At 48.6% G+C, this 12,391-nt stretch overlaps 1 protein-coding gene across 1 annotated transcript; it reads left to right on the top strand.

The window, feature by feature from the left end:
• The first annotated feature begins 3,068 nt into the window (after positions 1–3,068).
• On the top strand, positions 3,069–7,731 carry LOC127339394 (uncharacterized). The gene is made up of 5 exons (XM_071827214.1): positions 3,069–3,570; positions 3,824–6,159; positions 6,262–6,592; positions 7,065–7,255; positions 7,363–7,731. The coding sequence occupies exons 1-5, from the start codon at positions 3,069–3,071 to the stop codon at positions 7,729–7,731; spliced, it is 3,729 nt and encodes a 1,242-aa protein (XP_071683315.1).
• The last annotated feature ends 4,660 nt before the right edge of the window (positions 7,732–12,391 follow it).

Raw genomic sequence — 12,391 nt, 5'->3', positions numbered from 1 at the left:
ATCATACAAATAAGAGGTTTATGTACATGAACTTGAATACATGTTTGCCACTACTATGATCTACCAAGAACAGGGGAGTAAAACTTCATTCCCCATAAAAAAAACAAGGTTATGATCCGTACGAGATGCTGGTCTAATTAGTAATCGCATCTGTCTGTGTGATTTAGTGTATTGCACAAAAGGACCAGGATAGATTCTATGAAGACAAATATGTAGATGCCGAGCCGACACAGATGCTATATTCATATATTCAGTTCACCCTTTCTTCCAGGACATAAACTCTGAGTTTTGGTTGCCGGCTACAGAGTATTATCAGCCACTGAACTTTGAAGTATCAGGCAGCCCCAATCGTGCAGGGGCGCGCACCCCATTTCAGGATTTAAGCAACACAAACACCTTGGGTAAGTATCAGCAACCTAATTTTTATTTTCAGACATGAACGCTGTGTTGTAGATGTGCTAACTTGTGGTATGTAACTTGAGATATACTTTGCAAAGATGCTGAAGAGCTGAAGAGATGTAAAAGCAAACATACCTTGGAAATGAAAGACGACAAGTAGACAAAGCGAATAGGAATTCAGAGTTCTGTTTTGGGATCATTGATGTCCTAGGACTTTGCCCATTCCTTGACCTGTAAAGAAAGTAAAAAACATAATGAGGCTTAGGCTCTGCCTATCAAAAAAACTGTGGAAACAAAAAACTCTCTTTGTTATTTGGAAGGCAAACGTTCCAAACAAAGTAAAAAAATTTGGGTGGAGAGTTGCCTGCGATAACCTAGCCACTAAGAAGAACAAGATGAGAAGAACTCTTGAAACGGATAGTATTTGTAATATCTGCGGGAGAGAAGAGGAAGACAGCTTCCATGGTATTGTCATGTGCACTAAATCCAGAGCACTGAGAACCAGATGAGGAATTACTGGCAGCTCCCACCAGAACGAGCGTTCAGACTCACTGGATCTGAATTGTTCCAAAACCTGCTTATCAATTCTACCAAATCCCAAAGATGCCAAATCCTGATGCTGCTTTGGAGATCTTGGCACTTGAGATGCGACTAGCAAAAGTGCCCGTGCGTTGCATCGGGATAAAGTAAAACTCAATCGCTCTAGCCAATTCTTCTCCTCTTTGCCACCATGTACGAAGGTGCTCTTTTTTTCTATTTGAGACAAGTATTTTTAATCATAAGAAGATGAGCTCGCGAGGTCCTCGCATCACCCACTGGTGACACCACACACTTTTAGTGAATTTGAAATTTGGAGTTTGGAAGCCACCTCTGTGTAACTTAAATTTGTTTTTTTTTTCTTAAAGTCGATTGACCCTTCTAACGCTAGTCTTATTCTGAATATTTATTATTTAATGTTTTTTGAATCAACTATTTCCAAAAGATATTTTAAATTTTCTATTTCTTTTTTGGTGAGTACATAATGGATGTATTCTCGTTTCTCTATTTCAATGCCCAGAAGACTATGTCAGACACTTGGACGGCCATGGGGGACGGGGGCACGCCGGACCTCGCCGGCACCGATCTCATGGGTTACCCCTCTCCTCATCCTCTCTTTTCAATTACACCTAGCTCACAGCACCTACATCCGTCAATTAGGCAACCCACCAGCATATATAATTTAGGGAGTCTTGGTTCTCTCTCATTGGCCCATGCAGAGTCCATCCACCATATGCAATGCTTCCTGATCATCAGATCTTCTCTAGCTTGCTGATAATCCAATCTGTTTGCGAGTATATAAAGCGGTCAAAGTCTCTATAGGAGAGCAAGGTGGGACTATTCCAAGAAAAATAGCAGTGCACCATCTCGATTTTATTGTGTTGTTAAATAAGGTGACCAACATGACCAATTTGATTTCCCAGAGTCGCAGCTTTTGCATCTTTTTACCCTATAAGAGGTCCAAGCAGCGCAACGATTTGATTTGATACAGAGCAGGCCCAACGGTGCAGCTAGGCGTAATCTTACAAAGGCACTTTTCGAGCAGCGACACCTCTAGTATCTATGTCCTGTCCAGGTAGGTGAACATAAGTTCACTGCAACAAAGCAAAATTGATTCGAATATCAGGAGAGGTCTAGGCAGGGCAGCAGCCTCGTGCGTCCTCATGCTAGCTCCCGTGCTCCAGCAGCTACAGGCTATCATTCGTCTCGCTCGCCGATGGAGGCGCAGGAGCAAGGCCCTCTGGGAGATACGAAGTGGTTCAGAAAATCGTGGACGCGCACCGATGCAACGTTGACATGGCAGGACTGGTAATATTTTCTGCCTGATCCTAACGATTCAGGGGCGCGGGCAGCCACCATTCTTCCTCGCTACCACAGCGTTGCCTGGGTTTTCGCGGGGAGCCGCCCGAGGCCGACGACCCCGGCGGGCCGAAAGCCACGCTGCGCGCCAGGCGCATTCTCCGGCCGCTCCGCACGCCGCTTCTGCGCGGGGAGCGGTGGCATTTGGACTGGGATCGGGTCGTAGCACTTCTAGCAGAGCAGAGCACGCATCGTGCCGTCGGCCAAGCCCCCGCTATTGGCTAGGCTCTCGCCGACGGCCAGGACCCCTCCAGCCAGGTAGCCGCCACCAGCACCCCTCCTGCGCGCCTCCGTTCTTTCCTCTCCCCTGTCACTACTGCACCTGTCGATGATCAAGGCTAATCGAAGGTTTAGTGTGGCAAATGTGTAGCTAAAGCTGTAAGGCCAGTGGGCCGTGGTGCGTGTGGCTCGGCCCAAGTGTGGGGTGCGATAGTTGGGTTAAATACCCGGAACCTGTACGTTTGGAAGGTATCGATGAAATAGAATCTGAAATCAAAACTCATCCCCTGTGCTTCTGCTCTCTCATCCCGTGCTTCAGTTTCTCATCCCAATTCACTTGTATCCCCCATCTGTGCGATTTAGATCTCTCAGCTTGATCGGGTCGTCACAAATTGGTATCCAGAGCCAGTAATCCTACGGATTTTTTTTTTCTTCCGGCTCGTGGCGCTCGTATTCTCTCGGCGTTGATCTGTAAATCCGGGCGAAAGGTGGGAATCACTTCGGTGGATCCCGCAAAATCCTTAGTTCGGTCGATCCGCTTGGAGTGAGACGCGATGGCGCCGGCAAAGGTCAACGCGGCGCAGGCGCAGCAGGTCCTCATGGCCCTAGAGACAAGCGGCGCGGAGATGAAGGTGATGTTGGAGCAGATCATGAGGCGCTTGGACGATGGCGTGGAGGTCAGCAACAAACGCCACGACGAGCAAATCGCGTTCAACGCGCAGGTGGCTCGGGATCTTCAGGCCTGCCGCAAGCAGATCGATCTCACCCAGGCCGACGTGGACGAGGTGCGTCAAGGCGCGGCCACCATGACCTCGCAAACGGCGGCGCGTTCGCAGTTGGGGGACCAGCGTGCTGCAGCAGCGGCGTTTGTGGCTTCGGGGATGGGCGTCCCTGGGTACCCACGTCTCGCCAACGACGGAGCGCCGCTCATCCCCAACGCGCCCGAACTGCAGCGACCACACCCACCACCTGTTCGACCAAATCACCAAACGAACCACCATGACGACAGGGAGCAGTTCGTCAAGCCTCCGAAACATGATTTCCCCCGTTTTGATGGTGAGCTTCCGAACTTGTGGCTCGATCGCTGTTCCTCCTATTTCGAACTCTACAGGACACCCGTGCAAAATTGGGTGACCACGGCATCCTTGTACTTGGATGGCCGTGCAGCGTTGTGGTGGCGAGCGGTTAAATCGGTTACCTGAGCCCAACACTTGGGATGCGTTTGGTAAAGCATTGCAGGAAGAATTTGGCCCAGATGAGTTTGAAGTCCAGATGCATCAGCTATTACAGTTACGTCAATTGGGCACAGTGGTAGAGTACCGATTGCAGTTTGAGAAGCTAATGTACCATTTGCTTGCACTAGATCCTTCTCTGAGCACAAATTTTTTTGTCACCCAATTTCTTCTGGGACTGAAGCCGGAGCTCCGTGCCTTTGTTCGAGCTCAGTCTCCGACCAGCATCACTCGCGCCACGGTTTTGGCACGCATACAGGAGGAGGAGTTAGAAGCGGTGCGTCCTCGACATCGTCCTGTACCAGCAGGGAGACCACCACCGGCACCCGTGCTTCCACGTGCGCCAAATGTTCCTCGTGCTTCAGATGATTTTGCCAGAGAGGGACAACTGCGGGAATATCGCCGTGCAAATAATCTCTGTTTCAAGTGTGGTGACAAGTATTCCAGAGAACACCAGTGCAAACCAGTGGCCCAGTTGTTGACAATACAGTTAGGCGATTATGGCGAGATACTGTCAGATGATGCAGTTAGAGCACTGGAGTTACTTGATGAACCAGTTGCTCAAGCAGATTGCTATATGATATCAGCACATGCCTTGACAGGAACTGAAGCTCCTGCGGCTCTTCGGTTGCCGGTTACTGTTGGTAATCAAGTGATGATCTTATTAGTAGACTCGGGCAGCTCTCATAGTTTCATTAACAACAATTTTGTGGACAACATTGGTCTTCAACAAGTCTCTATTCCTGCCGTTCCGGTGAAACTTGCTAATGGTCACTTAATCCAGTGTGATCACATGGTTCAACAACTGGAATGGAAGTGTCAGGGCAACACCTTCCAGACTGACCTCAGAGTGCTTGACTTGGGAGCTTATGATGGTGTGTTAGGCAAGGACTGGCTTGACTCTTTTAGTCCGATGACATGTGATTGGAAAGGGAATGAAATTGCGTTTGACTACAATGGCCAGAGGATTTCCTTGCAGGGTATTTTACCTGACAGTGTACCACCAATTGAGCGGTTGACAGAGGGCGAGTTACTGCAGTTGCAAGCGACAAATGCCATTTGGGCTATGGCAGTGATCACGGCGGATCCAAATTTAGGCACATCTGTAGCAATACCTACTTCTATTTCTACTGTCATTTCAACATTCAGTGATGTGTTCAAGGAACCTCACAGCCTTCCACCTCATCGGTCATATGATCATGTGATTGCTTTGGAAGAGGGTGTGCTTCCACCAAACAGTAAACCATATCGATATTCTCCTCTACAAAAGGATGAAATCGAACGGCAAGTTAAGGAGATGTTGAAAGATGGAACAATTGTGCACAGCATGAGCCCATTTGCTGCCCCGGTTCTTTTGGTTAAAAAGAAGGATGGCACATGGCGTTTCTGTATCGATTATCGACGTCTCAACCTTGCAACCATTAAAAATAAATTTCCATTGCCTATTGTGGATGAGTTATTGGATGAGTTGGCTGGTGCTGCAGTGTTTTCCAAGCTGGATCTGCGAGCTGGTTACCATCAGATAAGGATGAGGGAACAGGATGAAGCTAAAACAGCTTTTAAAACACATCACGGCCACTTTCAGTTCAGGGTGATGCCTTTCGGACTGACGAATGCTCCGGCAACCTTTCAATGCTTGATGAATGATATTTTTGCACAATACACTCGAAAGTTTGTGATTGTCTTTTTGGATGACATCCTGGTTTACAGTAAGGATCTGCAAGAACATGCAACACATCTGGAGATAGTTTTACAGTTGCTTCGTAAACACCAGCTGTATGCAAAAGCATCCAAGTGTTCATTTGCTCAAGACAAGATTGAGTATCTGGGACATGTGATATCCAAAGATGGGGTAGCAACAGACAAGGAGAAAACACAAGCAATGAAAGACTGGCCGAAACCCTTGTCAGCAACGGAATTAAGAGGGTTCTTGGGACTCACTGGATACTATAGGAAATTTGTTCCTCGCTATGGCATTATTGCCAAGCCATTAACACAGCTTCTGACCAAGAAGGGGTTTCAATGGAATGATCAAGCACAAGCAGCCTTTGAGCAGTTGAAGTTAGCCATGGTCAACACGCCGGTTCTGGCACTTCCAAATTTTGATCGTCCATTTTATATTGAGACAGACGCCTGTGCCACGGGGGTTGGTGCTGTTCTGGGTCAAGATGCACATCCCATTGCTTATTTCAGCAAAGCTTTGGGCATCAAAAATCAGCAATTATCGACATATGAAAAGGAATTCTTAGCGGTGATGATGGCAGTTGATAAATGGCGCGCTTATCTGCAGAGGGGTCCTTTTATTATCTATACTGATCACAAGAGCTTATGCAACCTTGGGGATCAGCAGCTAGATACTGATTTACAGCGCAAAGCCATGGCTAAACTAGTGGGGATTCTGATTTCGATTTCAGTACAAAAAGGGCACAGATAATAATGCTGCAGATGCCTTGTCCTGTGTGGGTCATCTGCTCCTTGCTAATGCCTGTCGGTATGCCAACCAAGCTGGGTACAGGATGTGATAAACTCTTATACCACTGATTCGGAAGCACAATCTTTGCTTGCCAAGCTCGCCATTTATAGTCCCAATGAGGAAGGGTTCTCCCTGCATCAGGGTGTTATTCGTTTCAAGAACAGAATGTGGATTGGAAATAATGCGGCCCTGCGTACTAAACTGATTAGTGCTCTACATCAGAGTGCTATTGGAGGTCATTCAGGAGCCACTGCTACTTACCAGCGACTAAAGAAATCTTTTGCCTGGACTGGGATGAAGACGGCCGTCACAGACTTTGTTCAACAGTGTTCTGTGTGTCAGCATGCTAAGCACGAGCACAGTAAGCCAGCGGGTAAGCTCCAACCTCTCCCTGTTCCCGAGGAACCTTGGCAAGACATTACTATGGATTTTATTGAGGGCTTGCCCAAATCGGAGGGATGTGAAGTGATAATGGTCGTGGTTGACAGATTAACAAAGTTTGCCCACTTTGTTCCCTTGAAACACCCATTTACAGCAGCACAAGTGGCAAAGGCTTTATGGGACAATGTCATTAAGTTACATGGAATTCCGTTGACGATTGTTTCCGATAGGGATAAAAAATTTACAAGCCATGTGTGGAGGGACATTCTGTCTACTGCTGGAACTAGACTGTTGTATTCTACAGCATATCACCCCCAAACAGACGGTCAAACCGAGAGGGTTAACCAATGTTTGGAGATGTATTTGAGAACTGCGGTACATGAGAATCCAACACATTGGCGTCGTTGGCTACCGGCTGCTGAGTTCTGGTATAATTCTACATTTCACTCTTCACTAAACTGCAGTCCTTTCAAGGCTCTCTATGGGCGTGAACCGAATTTGGGTACTATGTTACATGATACTGGTGACCAAGCGACTTGTGATGGAATGGATTGGATGGAACACACTCAACGTCTACGTGCTCAGTTGTTGCAAGCACAGACTAGAATCAAGCGCAAAGCTGACCGTCATCGAACTGACAGGGAATTTGCAGAGGGTGAAGAGGTGTTGCTGAAACTTCAACCTTATGCACAGTCTACGGTGGCCAACCGTCCTTGTCAGAAGTTGGCATACAAATTCTTTGGTCCTTTTTCGGTCATGCAGCGAATTGGGAAGGCAGCATATAAACTGAAGTTGCCAGCTGATGCTCGAATCCATCCGGTGTTCCATGTTTCCCAGTTGAAGCACTTCACTCCAGACCACACGCCGGTGTTCCAGGACCTACCAAAACCTCCAGATTTGTCAGCTGTTGATTCTTCGCCAATCGAGATTGTCGATCGTCGTCTGAAGAAACAAGGTACTCATGCTGTCATTCAACTACAGGTCAAGTGGGCTAATTCATCGCCAGAAGCTGTAACCTGGGAGGACTATGAGGTGCTCAAGCAAAGGTATCCTGAAGCTCAAATCTGGGAAGGAGTTTCGTCTCAAGGAGGGGAAAATGTCACTACTGCACCTGTCGATGATCAAGGCTAATCGAAGGTTTAGTGTGACAAATGTGTAGCTAAAGCTGTAAGGCCAGTGGGCCGTGGTGCGTGTGGCTCGGCCCAAGTGTGGGGTGCGATAGTTGGGTTAAATACCCGGAACCTGTACGTTTGGAAGGTATCGATGAAATAGAATCTGAAATCAAAACTCATCCCCTGTGCTTCTGCTCTCTCATCCCGTGCTTCAGTTTCTCATCCCAATTCACTTGTATCCCCCATCTGTGCGATTTAGATCTCTCAGCTTGATCGGGCATCGTGCCGTCGGCCAAGCCCCCGCTATTGGCTAGGCTCTCGCCGACGGCCAGGGCCCCTCCAGCCAGGTAGCCGCCGCCAGCACCCCTCCTGCGCGCCTCCGTTCTTTCCTCGCCCCACACCACGACGCCGGTCCGGAAAAAACCCAATCGACTTAGCTTGGGAGAAATTCCTCTCCCCGACCTTCGCGTCCTGTTGTCCTGCATCTCGTATCCCGCTCATGCTTTTCTCGAACGGCTGTGGCGCGCGGGGATCTGGCCAAAGCTCGCGGCGAGTGCCCGGGAAACATTATAAACTGAACCGGTAACCGGTACCATGGTGGCAAGAGCAGTATTATGCGTTTTGGTGGAAGGGCAAAACCGTCCAAAAAAATGTTGGACGAAAATTTTGGCAGAAACCTTAGCTCCTTTATTATTAGGTATAGACTAGCAGAATTGCCCGTGCGTTGCATCGGGGTGAACAAATACTCTAACGCTCCATCAAACCATCCGTACGTGTTGATATTTCTTCTTTGTCTCCGTGTGAGTGTTGTCGGTGCCGTCGTCGCCAGCGAAAGGTGCGTTTCAGGCTATATGGGGGTTGGGCTGGCTATGCCACCATGGGGTAGCATTGGCCAACATTTGTTCATGCCAGCGGCCGCCACGTCGCAATTGCGATTCCTGGCTCTATAGCGCGCTCTTCTGTGAAGCTCCTTGCCCGTCCTTTCGTCATCAGATTCGTGTTTAGTTAGCTCACTCTTTGCCCATCCTTCCGCCGTTAGACTCATGTTTATGACCGAGGCTGCTTTCAACAATGCTACTTGTTATCCCGACACTGCTTGCTGATTCCAGGAGCCTTCCAAACGTATATGAACTGGTGCGATTTACTCTAAAGAAGCGATGTGGGACTTTATGCAGTTTATGAGATAATGTCCGATTCCCAACAGGCCAATAGCAGCACTGCGTTTCTAGCTAGCACGTAAAACCCAATCGTGCGGCCCAGCGGCCCACTCGATTTTGTCCCACATCGCGAGCGTGAACGTGTGAATCTGTAGCTTAATCAACTGGCCCCATTTACCTAATCTTTTACCACCTGAAGGCATAGTTGCAGTCTAAGTAGAAACATAATGCTTTGTACGACACAAAGCTTGTTAAGTCAAATGTAGGATATGGTGCATATCCATCAAAAGATTACCTGCTATAGTCTACTGCTAAACAAAAATTGTGTCAACCATGGGCCATCGCTCGATGCATCAATGGGACTACAGAAGACTTGTTCCCAAGCTGGTCTCATGGTTGGCACAATGATATCAAGTCGGTGCAGCTTCAAAAACAATAGCACAGGCATTTCAGCTGTGATCGTTGGCCAATTACAATTCTTTCAGAATGGCTTCAGCTTCAAAAGCGCTACTGTCGTACTGAATTACACTACGATTGCAGTATTACAACATTAACCATTTTGCAATCACAGAGCAGAGAGCACTACTACCTCCTTTTCAAGAACACGATAAAAACAGATCAAATTGAAGGTGCTTAATGCTCTGTCAGTAGAGAATCCCCAAGGTAGGCAAGCATTTGCAGCCGAAGGAGCAAAAGACTCCCCATTGCAAGCCAGACGTAGCAGTTTTCTTAGAGCCATTTCATCAAACACTTGACACGTATAAGTTAATGGAGTTAATCCCCTTCCTCCCAAATCCCAACAAAATTCAGCGAGGCCTCAGATCTCCTAGAAAGCAAAATTAGTTGAACACACCGACAATCGCTTGTTGGAAATTGGGAAGTACACAGGAATCATATTAACATGACGCTGTTGATGAGAACTCAGTGGCCTGGCCGCTCCAAAGCTTCCTGTGCATCGAAAGAGGATTCGAGGAGGCGCTTCCAGACCCGTACGTCTCCTCTCCTTCACCGACGAGGGTGGCCCGAAATACTCCCCATTAACACCGACGATGCGTAGCACCATCCTCAATGCACCGGCGGCTCTGCTCCTCTCTATCTCATCTACTCGGCTTGCTCGCGGACGTTGCCGCTCACATTTTTCCGCCTTGCCTGTAACCTCCGCGATGTGGCGACGAGGGCAGCGTTTCGGTGGTAGAGTGCAGGAGGAAGGTGGGCGACACGGTGGAGGAGGCGGGCTAGCGGCTGTGCGGGCCGCGGCGGAGAGCTTGGGGCGTGTGGGCAGACGGCGGCGTCCAAGGAAGCGACAGCAGGACCAAGACCATCCCCAATCAAATTACCTCGGGAGAAATCCCCGCCGGAGAAAGCCGCCGCTCGGCTCTACCTCGCCGCCACCGAAGGCCGCTATCCCATCACCCCTGCTCTACTGGAACATCTACGCACGGGGGAGGCCGCGGCCCCTTGCAGACCGTCGATTCTCGACGACGACCCTGCAGATGACGACCCTGCACATGCTCGACGACGTCGCCCGCGCCGGGATTTGGCCGCCGCGCCCCTGCAGATGTTCTGGCGCCGGGACGCCGGGATGTGGCCGCGGCCGCCCGCCGCCGCGCCCCCTGCAGACGCTCGACGACGTCGCCCCCTGCAGAAGCTCGACGACGTCGCCCGCGCCGGGATTTGGCCGCGCCGGGATTTGGTCGCGCGACGGGATGTGGCCGCGGCGCCCGCTCTCGGCGAGTTCCGTGCACGCGGCGCCCGCCCTCGGCGAGTTCCGTGCACCCTTCGCCTTCCGCGCCCCCTGCAGACGCTCAGACGCACGCTCAGACGCTCGGCGACGTCCGCACGCGGCGACGGACGCGTCGAGATGAAACGGACGCGGTGGAGTGGTCGTGGAGAACGATGGAGGTGGAGAAGAAAAGAAGCAAACGAAACGGTACCACGGTGGCAATCTGCAGTATTATGCGGTTTGGTGGGAGGGTAAAACGGTCCAAAAAAAGCGTTGACGAAATTTTTGGCAGAAACCTTAGCTCCTTTATTATTAGGTATAGATATAGATATTGTCCACGGTAAAGGGAACAAGACCATTGCCAGATCCACTGCTTTCCTCGTGAATTATAGCAATTTTCTCCAGGATCCGAGCCATGAGGAAACCTCTGGTTTTGGTTCGTCTACTGTTGACCCTGTGCAGGTTATTGAAGACAGCTGACCGTGCCGCCAAACCCAGCAAGTAAACAACCTGGTCGCGACCGTGTGAAGCGAAAACAAAGATGAACGTGGACGCGGCCTTCTGCCCGGCCTCTGGAGATTCGGCGGCTGGGGTAGTTATCCGTGATCACCAGGGTGCCATCATCCTTGCAGCAAGTATGGTTGGAACAAAGTGTAGGGACGCCCAAGAAGCAGAAGCTACTCCAATCTACGAAGGCTTGAAGATTGCTGTGGAGTACAACCTGACACCCTCATCCTTGGAGTCTGATTGTGCTACTACGGTTGCAGCTGTCAACAATCAGTCTTCTATTTCTTCTGTGAACTGGCATATTTACAACAACATAAAGTTGTACACCAACGTGCTGCCTAACTGCATCTTTTCTAAAGTTGGTACAAATTGTAATGAAGCTGCCCATAGGCTGGCACATCTTGCTACTTCCTCTGGGTCTAGTAATATTTGGCTTTCCCCTGTTCCGGAAGCTGTTAGGGAATTCTGTAATCAAGACTCTGTAAACTACCTTGTGAGCTGATTAATAGTTTTTCCCCCTAAATAAAAACTCTCTTTGTTACAGGTACCAATAAGACCATCTATCACCAAAGCGCATATCTAAAGAATTGATACAGTAGAACACTATGGATTAAATTAGACCAGGGTAGTTATCAACAATATATCGCATGAAACGCCAACTTTCTTGCTTTACATACTGAAGAATCGGAACATGTAGAAGCGGAATGAACTCCACATCTCTAGGAATACCTAAATAAAGGTAGCGCTTATGGCAATGTAAATTCTGGATACACAATCACAATCAGGGTAGCGCTTAGGTAAATGTAAATTCTAGACAGAACAATGGATAACAAGAAAGGACCAGGGTCTCTTGACTCTTGGAACAATGACCTTGATGTATCTTGGTAAATAAAATTTCACATCATTTTCTAGAACTTGAGGCCTAAAATTCCATAGACTTTGGCATGTCCTAGGATTGAATGGACATGTTCAAGTCTATTATTGGTCTTGACTCTGATGTGCAAAGACCGTCACCCCATAAATCCGAAGCAGCTCTAGCTGACTTTTTCAAGGCTTAAACGACATCCAATTTAAACTACATTATACTGTATACGCTATGAACTAGATAAACTGACTCATAAGATAAGCCCAGCTAGGCTACGAAGGACCTAATATTTTAGCTATTTTTGACATATCCTACATTCTTCAAATCTAAACTGAATCAGAAGTCACAGATCATGACTAATGGGTGCCACTTTCCTGAGACAGAATTATTTCAGGAATGGATCTTTCATTCTGGTAAAAGCTATTGA

Source organism: Lolium perenne, chromosome 3, assembly GCF_019359855.2.
Source record: "Lolium perenne isolate Kyuss_39 chromosome 3, Kyuss_2.0, whole genome shotgun sequence".
Taxonomy (NCBI): domain Eukaryota; kingdom Viridiplantae; phylum Streptophyta; class Magnoliopsida; order Poales; family Poaceae; genus Lolium; species Lolium perenne.
This window is presented reverse-complemented; position numbering and strand designations above follow the sequence as displayed.

Excerpts from the sequence above, each read along its gene's own strand:
- LOC127339394 (XM_071827214.1), top strand. The coding sequence starts at position 3,069 with ATGGCGCCGGCAAAGGTCAACGCGGCGCAGGCGCAGCAGGTCCTCATG. Across the intron at positions 6,593-7,064 it reads CGAGCACAGTAAGCCAGCGG|TCCTTTCAAGGCTCTCTATG; the intron begins GTAAGCTCCAAC and ends ACTAAACTGCAG. Across the intron at positions 7,256-7,362 it reads TGACAGGGAATTTGCAGAGG|CGAATTGGGAAGGCAGCATA; the intron begins GTGAAGAGGTGT and ends TCGGTCATGCAG.